Below are 19,410 nucleotides of genomic sequence, written 5' to 3' on the forward strand. Positions count from 1 at the left end.
GTAAAAGATGCAGACTCCAAATCTGACTTCAAACCAGTGACAAGTGGAGTACCACAGGGTTCAGTCCTGGGACCTATCCTGTTTATCTACTTCTCTGAAGTACAGGCTATCACAAAAGGCCTATGGCTAATGAAGTTTGCAGATGACTGCAGTCTAGGAGCCATAGTCGAGTCCCCAAATGATGTGGACATCCTACAGAAGGGCCTCACTGAGACAGATGCCTGGTGTCAGAGACATGGCCTCAAGCTCAATGCCAAAAAGTGCATTGTCGTCCCCTTTGGTAAAAACTCTGTACCCATGAACTACCACATAAAAGGCAGTCTACTTAATGCCGAATGTGTGATAAGAGACCTTGGGACCCAGGCAGAGAGTAGTCTCTCCTTTGATAATCACATCGCCACAGTAGTCAGGAAATCCTTCTATGTGCCACACCTCATCACAAAAGAGATCTCATCCAGGAAAAGAGGTCACTGTTCCCCTCTACTCAGCACTCATTAGACCCATTATAGAGTACAATGGCCCTTTTGGAATGTACCTCACAAGACAGCTGCAGCAGCTGGAAAGGCCACAGAAGTACCTCACAAAGAGGATTACTGGCCTCAAACAGATGCCCTACACTGACCGTCTCAAAAAACTCCAGCTTTACTCTGTAGCATATCGCCTACTCTGAGGAGATCTCTGCCTAACATATAAAGCTATGCTAAACCCAGAGCTGTTGGACATACTACACCTAAAGAAATCCCAATCCCTCCGAGCTACATGCTCTAGGGACCTAGACTTTGTCACCACAATAAACAAGACATTCTGGAGGGATAGATTCCTGTACCAGAGACTTCCTATACTCTGGAACAAGATACCCATCTATGTCAAGCAAAGTTCCTCATTAGCACTCCAAGAAAAATCTTGATGAGTGGATGGGAAATAGGAAATACACCCCGGGGATCACATCTGTGGCTCTGCTCAACATGGGCACAGTAAGCCAAGGAACCTTGCTGGCTATGCTTACTTAGGCCCTTTGGCCGATAGCCTAGTACCTACCTATGAAGATAACTACAATTATGATGGTCTAGCTAGAGAAATCATAATGAAGCTAGGATTATCCAGCATTGCAATTCTTTATGATTTATGCCAACCAAGGGAATCCCTAGATCTAAATGTTTATGGGGAAAACTTTTCAGTTCATCATTCTTGAAAACCCAAGGTCCATATATCTTTAAGGGTGGTCTCTCTCCAATTTACAACCCCGAGATCCTTGTGATTTCATTGGAAACAATGAATGCAGGTACATGACAAAGTGCAATGCTGAAGTTGGTGAGAAAAATTCCTTGCCACTTGAAAAATGACTTAATGCACCTCTGTTATGGAGTAACTGAAATGGTATGCCCTCCTCGTAACAAAAAAACCTTATGTATAGAACTCCTTGTAGCTCTATCTTGAAGTCACATATGCTGGAAAGCAATGATTTCAAGTCTTCACCATCTCGATGTAAGAAATGCCCATGCAACTTAACATGAAGTAAGAGGAAACAGAAAATATAAATCCAAAGTGTAAAATAACAAGTGGTCAATTATGGGCATTATCTGTAAAGACAATGAAAAAATTTACTTGAAAACTGATGTGAGAGAAAATATGTATGTATAAAGTAATCAAAATATTAACTTATTTAAATTTGTGAAATGAAGTAGAAAAAGAAGTTATGTACTTATCATAATGTTCCATCTGTGTTGTCCATCTTCATTCTTCCTCAGCTGATAGGTTCAGATCCTCTCTCTCTCAGATCTGACTTGGCCGTTGCAAAAGCTCGTGGCAGCCTGGAACTCTCGAGCTTCTCCTTTACCCACAATGCACCAATCTCAATTACCTCAGATCTGGTTTGCTGACTATAGCAGAAAGAAAAAATTCTTAGAAAAAAATTATAGGTATGAAGACAAGACACAGCAAGGACTAACTAAGGCCATATCTGGAGCTCTGCCATGCCTGAAGTAGATAAAAACTATTGCATCTGTTGACTCTTTTAGGAAGACAAAGGGCTTGAGGGTTGGTGAGTGGGGAGATGAGGAAGAATGAATATGGACAACACAAATGGAACGTTATGGTAAGCACATAACTTCTTTATCTGATTTTCATTCTGTCCTCAACTGATGGGACAGAGTCCTCAGCTACCTAAATTCCAGGACAGTTTCAAAGAATGATGTTCCCAAGTACCACTGGGCATTGATGCTCTACCTCTAGAAACCAAGTCCGGTTTGTAATGAGTGATAAAAGTATGCGGGGAAGCCCAAGTTGCAGCTGCACATATGTCATCCATGGGGGTTTTGAAAGAAAAACAGATGAAGTTGATACAGATCCGGCTGAATAAGCACATACTTGGTTTAGTAAAGGAGCACCCATTTTACTGCAAATAAACGAAATGCAGCCAGTAAACCATCTAGCTAAAGTTACTTTGGTCACTAGTTTACCCAGTTTCACATCAGGAAATGAAACAAATAACTCATCTGTAGTTCTAATGTCCTTTGTTCTATGTAAATAGAAATGCAGTTGTCTATGGACATCTAATAAATGCAATACATATTTACCCTTGTTTGCATAATTTGGAAAAAAAATGATAAATTGATTGATTAATGTTAGACTCTGATACAACTTTAGGCAAAAAAAAGACGCATCAGTTTGCAGTGTGACTGTATCTTTAAGGAATGTTAAACAAGGAGGCTTGACAGATCAGGCCTGAAATTCAGAAATTCTTCTGGCAGATGTAACTGCCACCAAAACAGAGTTTCCCAGCAAAGAAATGTAAGATCACAGTCATGTGCAGGCTCAAAGGGTGGATGAACCAAGGCTTGCAGTACCAGATTTAGTTCCCATGGAGGATTAGGGTCTTTAAAAGGTGTGTCTTATTTGGAGGGTGCCACTCAAATGCTTTGCAAAGTTTATGAGAAACGAATGAGAAACCATCCAAACATATATGGAAGTTAGCAATCACTAACAAATTGAACTTTTAACTGTTGAAGAACTGACTCCTTGATTAAAAAGAAGCGTCAAGAATTCAAGAACACTATGAATCAGGGCAGAAAAAGGGGATGATTTGATTTTGGACTGCCCAGTGTAAAAAACTTTTCAATTTACTAGCATTAAAGCTTTCCTGTGGATAGTTTGAGATAACAAAATATGGAGGACAGGAGATGACAGCATAGGTTGCCTGGTTATTAATTATTGGAAATGTTGAAACCAAGCTGTCAGTTTGAGATTCTGAATGTCCAGCTATATCAAGCCCGTCGGGTGGGACAGCAGATCCGGAGTTTGTTCCAAAATCCAGTGTTGATGAATCAGATGAGGCCACAGGAAGGGGAAGCAAACAGCAAATCTGTTGAGGTCAATACAGAGCAATGAGGATAACCTTGCTCAACAGCCTTGCAGCCTTCTGTGGAGATTATGGAATCAAGAGAATCGAAGGATAAGCATAAAGCCGACCAGGTGGCTAATCGTGGAGAAGAGTATCTCTCAAAGATTCCACCTGTTGGGGGGGGGTAGGGCAAAATAGTTGCTGCACTTGTTTAAGGGAGATGCAAAGAGATCACAGCAAGGCCAGCCCCACTTCTGGAAAATCATTTCCATCACATTCTGGTTGACATACCACTCGTGAGGTAACAGAATGCACCTGCTCAGTTTGTCTGCTAGCACGCTGGACTTCCCCAGAATGTGTGTTACTATGAGAAAGCGGTTGGAAGAGATCGCCCTCTGCCAAACCCAGAGTGCTTCTGAACACAGGGGGTAAAAGCTCTGGTTCTTCCTTGTTTGTTGATGTACCAAACCGCTGACATACTGTCTATTTGAATCACAATGGTTCCTAAAGAGATAACAGTTTAAAAGGTTTGCAATGCTAAAGGCACTGCTCTCAACTCCAGAACACTGCTATACAAATTGACCTCTGCGGGGGACCATATGCCTTGGACTGTCCTTCCCATGTAATGCCCCCCCTACCCCAACTGGGAAGCATCTGTGGTCACTATGACCTTGGTCTGAATGGGAATGAATGGACAACCTTGCAAGACTTGTTCTGAGTGAACCCACCACTTTAGATTCCTTTTGCAAATATTGGAGCGATAATGTTTAGTAAAGTATTGACCACTGTGATGCCAACATCCATTGAAGGATTCTTATGTGAAATCTGGATAGAGGTAGTAATGTTATCGCTGCTGCCACTGATCCTACCAAGCTGGCTGAGACTGATACTCTGAATTATCTTGCTCACTTGTAATCTTACTGTTTGAACTCTGCTGAGAGGAAGAGCGGCCATAGTTGACTGTGTTGGTCGAGCCGTGCTCCTATGAACTCTAGACTTTGAGTTGGTTCTAGTTTTGACATTTCATAGTTTATGGTAATTCCTAGTAGTGTGCAAGTCTGAATCACTTTTTCTCTTGCGATAAGCAGGTAATGCCAGGTCAGGACAGAGAAGCGCCGGTCATACAAATATGGAAACACACTGAATCTTTGCAGTCTCAAGTGTGCTGCTGCTACTACTACTACTACTACTGCCATGCATTTGGTAAACACCCTGGGTGTTGTGGTGAGACCAAAGGGAAGAACCCTGAACTGGTAGTGACTGAATTCCAGTTGGAAGTGTAAACATTTCCTGGATCACCTGTTCATTTTTATATGATAGTACACATCTTAAAGATCTATGGAGCACATCCAGTCCTTTTGCAAAAATAGCAGAATGGACTGAAGAATGATCATCTGTAACTTGTTTTTTCCAATGGATTTGTTTAAGATGTTGAGATCCAGTACTGGTCTCCAGTCTCCTGGTTTTTTTGGCACTAAAAAGAATCTTGAATAAGTTCTGGATTTCATCCGGTCGGGGGGGGGGGACCTCTTGGATAACTCTGTCTAGCAGCTTTCATATTTGTATTGCTGCTTCTTCCCTCTGATTGGCTGGAACATCTGTGAATTTTCTTGAATCAGGAGGACAAAGGAAAAAAAAGTACTATATAACCTCTGGAAATGATCCTCTACACCCAAGTATCTATTATGTCTAGCCAGGCACTCTGGTGCAGGGATCAATGACCACCGACTGCCTCCAGAAGGGAACAAGCGGGTCCCATTTCAGGAGCATTGAAAAGGTCTACCAAAGTAAGGTTTATTGAGACCCTTGGTTTTGTGGACCTTCCTCTAGCATGAGGGTGGCGTCTACCATTTGAGTTCCCCCTCTGCCTCTGGGGGAAAACCCTCCACATGTGTTCTGGAAAGAACCTTGTGATTTATTTGAACTACATCTTTCCGCTGCCTCAGTGATTCCACGAAAGGGATCTTTGAGGGGTAGAAAAATGTATTCCCATGGCAGAAAGGGTCTTTACATCCTTCTCACACCCGGACAATGAATCTTTTACCTCAGGACTGAAAAGAGACATGCCTTCAAAAGGAGCACTAATGAATGGAGACTTAAAAGATTCTGCAGAGTCATATAAGCACATCAAGGCATATCACCTGATGGAAATGCTCGAGCCCCCTGCTCTGGAGGTTCCTTCTGCTATGATAGAAATAAGCCTCATAGAAGAATTGGATATCAATTTTAGGGTAACCATCTGAGAAGTGACAGTTGTCTGCACCTCTTCAGAAATGGATCCTGAGAGGGTGTCTGATAGATCCTTAATCAGATCCCTCTGAAGTCTCGTGAAATGTGCCAAATAGTTCAGTGACCTTAGGGAAAGGTAGCTGAAGTAGACATGCTTCTCAAATCTGTTCATCATCTGTGACTCCCTGTCGGGAGGATGAATAGAGGAACTTTCCTCCACAAGTTCCTTTTCAGTGGCCGCAGTCATGACCATAGCATCAACTGGCAAACCCTTGGACCAAAATTGTTTATCTTCTGGAGCTGTCTTGACTTTGTCAGGCTTCCTAGGAATTGGCTCAATGGTGTTGGGATCATTCCAACCTGCTGAGAGCCCAAGTTAATGAGCTCCTCGGCAGGCGGAATCACTCAGGAGGTAGATGGGCTAGTAACAAACACCTTCAGGAGTACAGATTCATCAGTAGAAGGGTTGCTAGACTTCCAGCCACCTCTCTGTTTCAGGATCTCAAGAACATCTCCAAATGAGACATTATCAGGAGGTGACCCTGGGGACCCTTCATCTTCATCAAAATCTGTACCTTCTGTGACAGATTCTGGGGAATCCAAGTGTTCCCCTTGCAAGTTTTCTTCTTAGAGTCTTCCCCTGTAGGATGCTCTGGGAAGATATCAGAAGAACTAGGGATACCCTCTTGGGAAGTCTGGGTTCTCAGTACCAGCTGTCTCTGTGGTGAAGAGAGGTAAGACTCTCTGCACAGAAATGGTAAGATCACTGGTTGAGGATCCGAGGGGGGTAGAAACCATCTGTGTTACAGGAGCAGACAAAACTCTCTTCATAACCTCAAAGGCCAACTGCCCCAGAGAAGAAGAGGAACCAGGATCTGAGAAGGCAAGCTTCTGGACCATGGTCACCCCCTGTTCCAAGGACACCCTTCCTGAGGCAGAATTCACAGCCAAACTGACCATTGCTGGGGCCCGAGGCGTAGAGATGGCTCTGAAAATCTTGGAGTTGACTCCAACACCTCAGATTAATCTAACAGTGTAGTCTCACCTCTGCAGCTCTCCAGATCTGACTGAACCAAAGTGCTGAGAGCAAATTTCAGATCCGAGGTAAAAAAGTCCTCAGATCTGAGGAAGATGAAGCTGAGTAGCTCAGATCCAAGGGCTCTGAGATTAAGAAAGGAGTCAGAGGAGGAACTATTGTTGATGAAGCTGAAGATTGGACCTCTAGACCCAAGGGGGTAGGACCCGATGGAATACCTGACTGCCTCTTCCCTGAGAGAATCATTTTCACAAATCTCACCACATCTTGTTCTGTAAGAGCGGGTAGGCAATACTGATGGAGACTCAGATCTTTCTAAAAAGGGGTAAGGTACTATTGAAGGTACAGGATCTATTGATGGTGCATACCTTGGTTCCTGGAAGGCGAATTGGACTGACAGAGCTGTTAGTTGATCCAACATGGTCTGATCTGATAATTCAGTTCTCTTATGTCTCGGATTTGATGGTGAGGTCGGATCCATTGTTTGCCAGATCCATTGTCTCTTCTCTTTTATGTGTCTGATGCAATGGTGAAGTCAGATCCATAGCTTGTCTTTTTTATTGTGTCGGATCCAATGTTGAAGTCGAATCCACTTTCAGTTTTGTTTTATGTTTCGGATCCAATGGTGAGGTCAGATCCAATATTTTTATCATTTTCTTTTTGTGATCCAGCTTGTAAGCAGAATCAGTCAAAAGTCCTTTTACTTCCTTGATCCGAAGCTCTAGAAGAGGAGGTTGAAGGGCTAGGAGAGGGAGACTTTTCAGATGGTGAAGTTCCAGATAAAGCCTCTTCAAAGAAAGAAGGCAACATTCCTTTAAGAATCTACTTATTTTTCCTTTCAGTAATGGCTCTGGGATTAAACCCATGGCAAATGGTACAATCCTCCTTCCACATTTTAAACGCTTCTTGAACCCAGCTGGTCCTTTTTCTTTTTCAGCCATAACAATTAAATCTCTAAGAAGTTAAATGTTAACAAGCACAACAAACTCTCATTTTTTTTTAAACTAAGAGTGAAAGAAAAGGGAGAAGGAAAGGAATACCAACAATGGTAATTCAATATGCTACTGGAAAGTAGTCAGGGAAGGAAATACTAACTACAGTACTTAAAAGAATACCTAATGTACAGAAAAAGCAAGCAGAAGGCAAGGAAGATGCACATGGCCAGAAATTTCAAACAGTAAAGAAGAACTTAAGCTATTTACTCATTTTATAAGAAAAAAATTCACTTAGCTGCTCGAGAGTAACAGTTAACCACGTCTTTCACTTTCAAGTGGCAAGAAAGATCTGGGGTAACTGGAGATGGTGTATAGTGGGTAAGGGAGAAGCTTAACAGTTCTAGGTTGCCACAAACTTTTGCAACAGCTGAGTCGGATCCGAGGGATCAGAGCCAAACCCATCAGTTGAGGACAGACTGAAAATTTACATCAGATCACTAGTTCAGCCCAGTTGCTTGAAATAAAAAATACAGTATAGCACATTAAAAATACAGAAGAGATTCTGCAGACAAAATATTAAATAAAGCAGTCCTCTAAAATCTATATGAAATAAAATATATTTAATAAAAGTTAAACATAACTGAATATCTCGGAAAACATAATATTAAAATGGTGCAAGCCACAACTCAGGTGAAATGACGCCAAAATTGAAGAGGATGCACTGCACTGTGATGAGTGAGAGGACAAGACAATCTATTAGCAGTGCCACATAAATATGCAAGTGTCATGTGCTGATCATGGAAATGGGACGAGACTACACCGACTCTGATGGACAAAAAGCAGGGCAAACAAAAACTAACTCATATGTTACACCTTACAGTTCTAATAACCCCTCACTGATGAAATCATTACATATCCCCAGTTTACCTGTTGAGAAACACCTATGAGGTCTACCTCACCTGTTGAGTGATTTAAACTAGGGCACATCTCTAAGCTTGTGAACTGCTTCCAGTAAACCCTAATCCCACTGACTGAGTCATGAATTAGGACTACAGCACAAGACACCCTGGAAAATGTAACACACTTCATGAATATGACTCAAATTCTGAATATGACGCAAATTCTGGATAAGTGTAAGAAAAATTGTCTGATGCTAAGTGAGCATGACTGGTGGTAACCTACACAATCCATCCTTGCATATACCAGCATAACAAGGCAGCCAACCTTTTTCCTTCCAGGTCTCTAGAATGCTGACATTAATTCAGATATAAAAGCAAGACAACAAAAAATAAGAACAATAATGTACTGTCAAGACACAAGAAGGAAAGTGAGAAAAACATTGAATTGTCAAGTTAGCAGCGACACACTAAGCAGTTTTAAGAACTTTGAACATTTTCATGGAACTATGGTCTGCTACTCTCCATGTTGCATCAGCTGTGTGAAGAACCATCAATTATACTAACCCCCCCCCCCCCAAGTTGTCCATAAAGTTTCCAGTGGGAACATAACTGACCCAGTAATAAGGGGGCAGTGAAGACTAATTCTCAAGACTTGCATGTTATACATTTTCTTCAGTCTCATAACAGCATTTCAGAGCTCAGACTCATTCCTTGACTCACTCGTATTTACAAAGAAGCATATTTACCTGACTGAATTATGGAAAGCAGTCCAGTCTTCTTGAAAATGCGACTTATCCGGCATCTCCTCTAATCTGCATTTTGTTCTTATGGACTGTAGAGTGTTTGCGACATCAGATACGTACCTACAACAAAATATTGCAAGCATTACTAGGGAATTCAAATCTTTCTTGTTATTAACTTCTGACCAGAATTAGCAGAGGTAAAAAGTGGCTTGTTTACCAGTGCTAAGGGTGGGGGTTGGGGGTTCAGTAGTTACATGGGTCCATCACTTGAGTGTGATGCACTAGTCTGAGCAGATGAACAACATTAGTATTTTAAAGATAGTACAGCAGATGAATACATCATTCCAAAGTTGGTATTCTAACAGCGCATCCCCCACAAAGGACTCTTGAATGTTCAACTGTCACACCTACAGGGGACTGCACTTACCATGCATTCTTCCTGCTATCTAGATCAAAGTATAGCAGTTAGTCATATGCTGCTAACACAATTAACAGCTCCCATACACTTCATCTGTAAACATATATATGAACTTCACAAATCAAAAGTGCTAACTTTAACATTCTTTCCACTTTGACTTTTGGCATTATTCTTCTTTGATGTTTCACTAATCCCGAACAGCAGTAATGCTTTCAAGGATTATAATTAATAACATGTTTACTTTTATGGAACACATTAATACTATAAAATATAGGACATTGCAGTGGTGGTACTTTTTAATCAATGGTTGAGGGAGTCCAGCATTCTAGCAAATTTAAGTTACTAATAATACTATTATTGGAAAATACAGAGTTCATCTTGTACAAGTGCAATTTCACTCAGCTAAATCAACTCAAATATTTAGGTACAAGTTTTAAATTCTGATACTCAAGTGCAAGACTGAAATTGCAAAAATGCAGACTTACATACACTAAGTCTTAGATTTATATTTTAATGTTTAACTAGAAGGGGAACTTGAAGCTAAGAGGACATCATGATGCCAAGAGGACATAGTAATTGCCAAATAACAAATATGAAGTCATCATGTCCACAAAACAGATATGTTCTTAAACAGTGGCTGCACCTAGATTTTCTGTCCTTGAAAATCACAAGCAGCGAGGGAAGCAAGGTGCAACCTGGAGTCTTACATGCACTTTAAACATATCTGACTTGATGCTAAGACGGCAGACAAATCTCTTGCTCTGAAAATGCAGACCTAATGGCATACTGCAGTGGTCAGGACGCATTATGGGAGTGCATGTTCATTTGTCATTTGCAGGTTAACAAATGCCTGGCAATCTCTCATCAACCCTTCACCATACTGATTCTAATGCATTCCATTCTTTTCAGCATTACTTTGCATACAAATACATATGAATTCTACCTACTTTTTTATCTGCATCTCCACACATTGGGTTTTCCCAGTGACCCTCCTCCTCCTCCTGATAACCTTGGGGTCTTATCACAAATGATACAGCCCTGTATACTAATCTCTCACTGGGCCAGATTCCTTCAAACTCTAATTACCATATTTCAGTGTACATCCAGTCACTAGCTAATTCTCTATTTTCCATTATATACCTTTACTCTATATATTCATTCTATCATTTCTTTTTCTATACCTTAAGTAATGCCTTCCAAATATTTGCTACATCAAATACATAGTTCTAATATGTTGTGGTATTCACATTCTCACCTTCTATTTTATGAATTTCTTCATTCCTACCTCTGTTGATTATCCACCTCCCTAAATGTATTCCATACCTTCCCTCTCTTTTTATACCCTCCTATCTTCCATCTAATCTTTTCATTTTCCATACCTCTCATCTTGTGCGTTATATTCACGGCCACTGCACACTTCTTATATTGAGGCATATCCCATTTTCCCACTGCCTTTTGGGTTCTCATTCTTTCCTGACCCATTCTATTCTTTTCTCGTCATACAGAGCTGTCACACCTACTGTACCCCCCCCAGTCATACTGCCTTTGGTTTAATCAAAACATTTTAACAAATGCATTACGAACATTAACACCTTGACTTGTTATTTTTCTCCCACTCAGCATACTGGCCAACAATCCCTGTATCACATCCAGAAGCTTTTCCCAATTTCTCCTCCTAATCTTGACAACGGTTGAACATACCTTAAAACCTACACATATCTCCCCTAATTTTGATCATGGCAGCCCTTTTGGCTTGTGTAACCCCCTCCTCCAACCACTGTTCTCAATGATTTCTTAAGAGTGATACGCCAAACCTCTTTTTCAAACTCCTCAAAAATCTTAAGTACCTGAAGTAGCATTAACTCCTCCTTCAATAATAAAATGCCATCAAACAAAAAGGGAAGATGCTACAAGTCAAGTGAGTTAAGCTGATTCTTTCAATTGAACAAGGTGGTTGGGATTACCAGATTTGAATGGGATATTTCAGAGATACTCAGTTAAGGCTCCTATGCATAGCACAAGCAGAAATCTATAATTCAAAGTGGAAAGGGATAATGATGAAACGGGGGGGGGGGGGGGGGGCTCAAAAAAAACAAGGAGATACTGCAATTTTAGGTGCAGATCTAAGTACGACTGGGTAATAAATACCCATTTTCAGCAGAGGCCCATGGAGGAAAGCTCCAGAGAGTTAAATAGTATTGAATAAAATAATAGTACAGATGTAATTAAAAAACATATACTGTATGCATATAATTTGACAGTGGAATACATAGAATACAATAAAACATGAGGTGACGCTAATGATGTAATAATAATAAAAGAAAAAATACAATTAAACACGACAATCAGTATATATAAATGTATTAGAAGCATAGCCTACTATGTTAAGACAATCAAAAAAAGATGATATGAGTCATTCTAAGAATGGGAAGAGGGCATCTGCTGAAAGGGTATAGTTAGATAGTATGATGAGAAAAGTTAGCAAAAATGTAAAGTATTTTTTGACTTAAATCATAAGAGGAGGCTTGGAAAGGAAGGACATAGCCTTGAGTTAGTTAGAAATTCTTTGAGAGCAGACAAATACTTGGAGACTTGATATAGTACTGACTGAATATAGGAAATAATTCCATAGTTTGGCTATGCAGTGTGATTATACTTTTTATTGTTTATAGATTTCAGGCATTTCAAGCAGACTTTCGTCTTGAGAGTGCAGCTGCGATTTGGGAGACAGTGATGAACTACTAAGGACATAGAAGGGCAGGTAGAGGAGGTATATAGCATTTTATAGGTTAGAATAAGTCATATCTGGGCTAGTTGATGCTGGAGTTCTAACCAGCTGAGAGCACATAATGCAGAGCAATGATGAGCTTTAGGTGGCAAATTATCTGCAAATCTATCTTCTTATAGCATTGCTCTAGTTGTTATTTGAGAGAGATCTGGATGTCATTCAAAACAGGTGAGCCACAGAGAAGAGAGGGTAAAAGGTGAGACTTATCCAGGGTGATTCTACTAGAAGAAATAAATAATTTGTTTGCTCTGTATAGTAGGCCTAACTTTTAATGATTTTTTAATACAGTTTTGTATATGAAGATCAAACTTTAAGTTGCCAACTATGGTGACTCCAAGCAACTTGGTATGGGTAACTATTTCAATAGCAATAGTGTTTGCAGAGATAACATGGAAGTTACTTTTAGCATTAGCATGGGACTTTGGAAAAAATAATTCACCAAAAAAAAAAATAAATAAATAAAAAGAAAATATTCATCACCTACCAGCAGTATTTATATACCATCACACTGTGGTTACAGTATGTAGCAATATCTAATTGCATCAAACTGGTTCAATGACAACTTTTCAGCAATACTTATCATCCCTATCTTTATTGCTTCTAATTACCCTGAGCATTATAATGCACACCTTTGGTTTTGCAAAAGAAAATCAAGTATATCGCATCAGCTTCAGTTAGTGATATGGGATCAACATCCCATCTCCTATGTTAGTCCTCTCCATAAAGGGGGCTCCTCCTTAGAACTGTCCAACTACAGACCCATATCCATACTATCTCCATTCTCTAACATTTTAGAAAAATGTGTCCACTTACAAGTAATGCAACACCTTCTAACCAATAAACTCTTTGCCAATGCACAACACGGATTTCGACCACCACTGATCTGCTCAAATTCACCAGCACTGTTAACCAACTAAAATACAACAGCCAAATGGTTGCCTAACTATTTCTAGATATGTCAAAGGCATTTGATACAGTGACCCATAAGCAGCTTACATCTGAGCTGGCATCCCTTCACATGTCTAAAAATACTGTCTCCTGGTTCCAAAATTACCTCTCTCACCACCATCAAGTGGTCAAATGGCATGATGACCACTCTTCTCTGCTTCCCATAACAGTAGGTGTGCCACAAGGGTAAATATTTGGGCCTCTACTCTTCTCAGTTCTCACCAAGAATCTGCACACAGCAACTAACCAAGCTACCATTATATAATATGCAGATGGCTCTACTGTCATCTGCACAGCAACCACCCTTCCACAATTACAAGAAGTTACCCAACAATCCTTTACGGCCATTGAATCTTTCCTAGACAAATATCAGCTCATCCTAAATCCCAACAAAACTAGAGTAATGCTGTTTCATAACAACTACCACAAAACAAACTCATCCAATCACACCCTAATTGAAACCATCCCAGAAACTAAGCTACTAGGTGTCATCATAGATAAGTTAAAATTCATCAAACACATATCATATACCATTAAAAAGACCCAAGTTATTTCTGTCTAAAGAATAAAGCCTTACTTAACCAACTCTTCCAGGCAAGCAATTGCCAAGACCCACCTTCTATCCACCTTGTTCTACGCCTCTCCCATAATCCCCAACATAATAAAAAATGACTTAAACAAGCTTGAATCATGCTACCCACAAGTTAACCAGATTTGCCGCCAATCTGCCCTACAGAACCCATCACTGCCTTGCTTTTAAACAACTCATATGGCTAGAACTTCCCAACCTGAAACCAACTTTCCCTAACCCACACCATAGTTCACTTACCTGACAAATGCCCAGCCTTGCACAACCTAATTCAAATTCACCAGAAAAACAGGGTCCTAAGAACCTCTGATAAACTACTGCTAACAGTTATGAAATCCAACAGCAGCATTGGAGACTCCGTATTCTAATAACATCTCCAAAATATGGAACTCTACCCCTCAGTACATACCAAACACATCCAGCCCAACTCAGTTCAAAAAACTACTCAAGAGCCACCTACATGACAATTGGATATGATCCTGCTCCTCACCAGGCTGAATCTTCTTCTCCTCCTCATACTCTCTCCTACTACTGCTCACTCAACTTTATCTATGGGTGGGAGGCTGGCATAATGGTTAAGGTGTTTGCCTTAAAGGCACAAGGTGCAAGGTTTGATTTTCATATTGGTAATTAGCTAGGCTTAAAATGGCTCACAAGGGCAGTTAGCTTAGTACTAACCTATGAACCTATGTGGTAAAAAGAACCTTTGAAAACTAACTGTAACTTGTCCTTTGACAAAATGATTGTAACTCTTCAAATGTTAGTTGACAAAAATGCTTTGTGGCAATTTCCAGTGGCTATAATGCTAAATACTATGATTTGTATATCTTTGCTGTCTCTGTTAACTCTTATACTACTGTGTGTCCTTAAGAGATTTAATGTGGAGCTTTTTCTTTTGTATTGTGCTACTGTGTGTCCTTATGATATTTAATGTGGAGCTTTTCTCCCCGGCCTTCCGCTGAAAATGGGCAACTAGGCCAGTTGGCCTTCTCCGGTAAACAAATGTTAAATAAAATAAAATAAATAAACATACATATGTATGTTAACTGAAAACAAAAAGTACAGTTGTGTACATTTACCATAAATGTAAATGTTCGAGTGTATTCACTGTTGCAGTCATTACATTTGGGTGATCTGTGGCAGGTTTCCCTAAGTCAGCCTGATTAACAAAGTCTTGGGTCCTGCGTCTGTTGCTGTCCCTTGTTCCATGATGTCAGGTCGTCAGGGGTATAAAACATGCAGCAGACACCATTAAATCAGTTTTTCTTGCCCCAGATATCAGGTGCCCCCCAAATGGGGAGCAAAATATATATATATATATACATACATATAAATATATATATATATATATATATATATATATAAAATTAGAAACACAAAAATATACCTCTAAACAAAAGCAAATACACCAAAAAGGCTTTTAAGCATAATAAAAGAAAGAAGAGGTATAGTAAAAGAAAAACGGGGCTGGATGGAAGGCAACCAGGACTGCAACAGTGAATACACTCAAACATCTACATTTATGGTAAGTGTACACAACTGTACTATGTTCTTCGTGTTTCACTGCTGCAGTCATTACATTTGGGTAGATTCCCAAAGCTAAGGTTAGGAGGATGGATTTATGCAGCATTAGGACCAGCAAAAAGGCCCTGCAAAACAGCAGTGGCAAAGCCAGCTCTGGATTTAGAGAAAATTGGTAAGTGATGATGCTTCGTGAAAGTATGAACTGAACTCCAGGTAGCAGCTTCTAGAATATCCCTGGTAGGAACACCTCTGAAAAAGGCTGCCGAAGTAGATGCAGCCCTGGTGGAATGCGATCTGATCCCCTGGGGGATAGGTTTTCCATGGTGCTTATAACAGAAATTAATACAATGGCTTATCCATTTAGAAATGGTTTGCTTTGAAATAGCCTTCCCCTCTGCCCCTGCAGCAAATGCTACCAGCAGTTGTTCAGATTTTCTTCGAGATTTAGTCCTGTCCAAGTAAAATCTAAGTTGTCTGTGTACATCCAGTGAATGCAGAATCCGCTCTCCCTTGTTCTATGGATTGGGAAAGAAAGTTGGCAAATGAATAGACTGATTAAGAGCCACACTGGATACCACCTTGGGCATGAATGATGGATGGGTCCTGAGTGACACTCTGTCCGCATTAAAGATGATGAATGGCTCCACTGCCATAAGGGCCTGTAATTCAGATATCCTTCTAGCTGAAGTGATTGCTAAAAGGAAGGCTGTTTTCCAGGAAAGAAATTTTAATTCTGCAGTTGCAGCTGGCTCGAAAGGAGGTAGAGTCAGTTTCTCCAATACAAAAATTAAGGTCCCAGGCAGGGGTTGGAGCTCTCCTGGGTGGTCTCACGTTTTTGGCCCCTCTGAGATACTGCTTTAGAAGAGGATGAGAGAAGAGGGTGTGTGTGTGTTGTAATGAGCTGAAATGGCTGAGGCATGGATTGTTATGGAAGAAAAAGACAGGCCCTTGTGAAGCATCTCAGTTAAGTATTGCAAAATCTGAGGTAAATTGGGCACTGCTGTGCTCATCCCTTGAGACTGATTCCAGGCACAGAATATTTTCCATTTGTCAGCATAAGATTTTCTAGTACTAGGTCTTCTCGCCTCCAAAATGACAACCATCACAAGTTTGCTGAGGGATGCTAAGGGTAAATTTAAGTGATTAGTCAAGCTGCAAGATTCAATGTTTGGAGCTGAGGGTGCAGAATTTGGTTCTCCTGCTAAGACAGTAAAGACAATGTCTGAGGCAGGTGCCACAGAGAAATGTGTGACAGACTGCGCAGGAGTGGGTACCAGTGTTGGTGAGGCCAGTCTGGAGCAATCAAAATCATTTTTGGTTTGTCCTGTTTGACTTTTAGTAGAACTTTGGAGAGCAAAGGCAGAGGGGGAAAAGGTATAGACCGATAGGTTTTACAATTGAAGGACAGAGCATCCACTTTCCAGGCTTTTTTGTGATGAGGTCTTGTGCAAAATTTGTCCAACTGGTAGTTCTGGGGTGAGGCAGAAAGATCTATGTCTGGGCTCCCTCATTTGCATGTTAATATGTTTAAAATCCGTGGTTCCAGTTTTCATTCGTGAGGGTCCATGAGATTTTTGCTTAGTTTGTCTGCCAGAACATTTTGCTTTCCTGGCAGGAATTGAGCTTGTAGTTGTACTTGGTAACTCAAGGCTGTGTTCCACAATGCCATGGCTAGTCTGCAGAGGGGGTAGGAATGTGTACCCCCCTGCTTGTTTATGTACCACATAACCGTGGTGTTGTCCGTCTTTATCAGCAATTGTCCTGGATGAAGGTAGTCCCTGAAGGCTGTCAGAGCATTCTGTACAGCTAGCATCTTTTTGATTGATATGAAAGTGCATTTGATTTGGGCTCCATTTGCCCTGAATGCACTTCCCTGCCAGATGAGCCCCCCATGCATAGTCTGATGCATCTGTAGTTAGGGTTTGGGTGGCAGGGGGTGGTGTGAATGGCAGTCCCTTGTTTTGGTGGCAGGCCTCTGCCCACCATAGTAACTCTAGGCACAGGCAAGGTATGATAGGAATCAGTTTCCAGGCTGTGACAATGCTGACTCCATAAACTTTTTAAGTACCACTGAAGTTTCCTCATATGCAGTCTTTCATATGGAATTAGAAGAATGCATGAAGCCATGAACCCCAAGGCTTGCAGTATTTGCCTTGCAGATAGCAGGGTTTTTGTGGCCACCTGTGGCTACCTGTTTGAAGTAAGTCACCAAATGAATTTGCTTTTTTGGCTTAAGGAAAGCAATCTGGGCAATTATATCCAAGCTTGCACCCAGGAATGTAATTTTTTGAGAGGGTACCAGTTGAGATTTCTTTTCGTTTATGATGTACCCTAGACAGATTAGAAGTCCTTTTACAAATGCCAGATGTTTTAGAAGAATGGCCTGGTTTTCTGCCTGAATTAGACAATCGTCCAGGTATGGATATATTTGAATATTTCTTTGCCTGCAAAATGCAATTACTGGAGCCAGGCACTTTGTGAATACCCTGGGAGCAGTAGATAAGCCAAAGGGCAGTGCAGAGAACAATGCGTGCAGCCTGCTTTGAAGCGTAGGAATCGTCTGCAAGATTCCCTGATTGGGATATGCAGGTAAGCCTCTCTTAAGTTGAGAGTTGCCAACCACGCATCCTTGCCTAGCATAGGAAGTAAATGGTGAAGAGTCAGCATCTTGAATTTTGGAATGTCCAGAAAGGTGTTTAGAGTAGACACATCCAGAATTGGACTCCATGATTTGTCTTTTCTGGGTACCAGGAAAAGTCTGGAATAGAAACCTTGTCCCTTTTCCTCTTCTGGTACTAGTTGAATAGCCCCCATGTTTAGGAGGGAAAGTACTTGTTTTTGAGCCTCTGCCCACTGATTTGGGGGCAGGTCTGGCAACCCGTTTGGAGTTGGCAGCGTGTGGAAATGAAATCTGTATCCCTGGGACACTATATTTAAAACCCATTTGTCCTGGGTTATAAGTTGCCAGTTTCTTGAATGAAAAGCCAGTCCCCCCCCCAAAGGGGCGGCTAAGAGCTAAGTGCTTGGTAATTTCAAAGGGAAGTCATTGAGACTGTTTACCATAGGGTGGTGCCTTGCTGTTTCCAGATTTGGCAGTGGAAGCACCCCATTGCTTAGTTCTGAAAGTCCCTTGGGACTGAAATCTGGTGGTTTTGGAATGTCTGGGTTTGGCCGTAGTGGCTCTGGAAGGGGCTGGAAAGGACCAGTTCTTAGTAGGCCAATGCCTACTAAATTTAGGAGGTTGCACTTGAAAGAAATCTTTCACAGTTTGTATAGATTTAGCTTTATCTTCCATCTTTTTTAGAACTTCTTCAGCCTTATTGCCAAATATGCATTCCTGCTTGTAAAGGAGCATCCAAAAGTTTTGCTTTAACATGATCAGGCAGATATTGCTCCTTAAGCCAAGCATGCCTTCTAAGCACAGACCCAGTAACAGCAGCCCTACAAGAGGCCTCTAAAGAATCAAAGCCACAATGTAAAGTATGTTTGCCAACTTGCTCAGCTGAATGCAATAAATCCTGTAAATCTTTATTCTCCACACAGTCAGAAATCAACATCATTTTCTGTTTAAGCAGTCCCATGATATGCCGTTGATATTTTAGTATATGAAATTGACAGTTTAAAGCCCTGATTGCTAAGGTTGCAGAAGTATAAACCTTTTTACCCCATCTATCCAGCGCCCTGGAGTCTCTATCAGAAGGGATAGGATTTTTAGCAGTAGAAGCCTTAATGCCCTTGGGGCCCCTGAGAAATGGTTTCAGGGTCCGCAAGAGGATTTTTGAAAAGGAATTTGTGGGACTCAGGAAACCTGTCGTACCTGTCTGGTCTGCTAGGGGCTGGGGGCAAGGAATCAGGGGCCATACTGAATTCCGAAAACACATCAACAATATCTAGCACTGGAGGTATAGCCAAAGGCCTATGCTGAGGAAGGAGGAGGAAATCCCCAAGCCTCTTTTTGGAT

The 19,410-nt window shown here is 41.0% G+C and overlaps 1 protein-coding gene across 2 annotated transcripts in view; it reads right to left on the reverse strand.

Moving 5' to 3' along the window:
• Positions 1-19,410, reverse strand: part of COG7 (component of oligomeric golgi complex 7) — a 4,201,489-nt gene that overhangs the window by 1,962,305 nt on the left and 2,219,774 nt on the right. For both annotated transcript variants that reach the window (XM_044089821.1, XM_044089822.1), the window contains exon 10: positions 9,186-9,302. In XM_044089821.1, coding sequence (XP_043945756.1) covers positions 9,186-9,302 — 117 coding nt within the window. The remainder of the gene's footprint in view (positions 1-9,185; positions 9,303-19,410) is intronic.

Source organism: Protopterus annectens, chromosome 12.part0 (genome assembly GCF_019279795.1).
Source record: "Protopterus annectens isolate FY-2018-M chromosome 12.part0, PAN1.0, whole genome shotgun sequence".
NCBI lineage: Eukaryota > Metazoa > Chordata > Ceratodontiformes > Protopteridae > Protopterus > Protopterus annectens.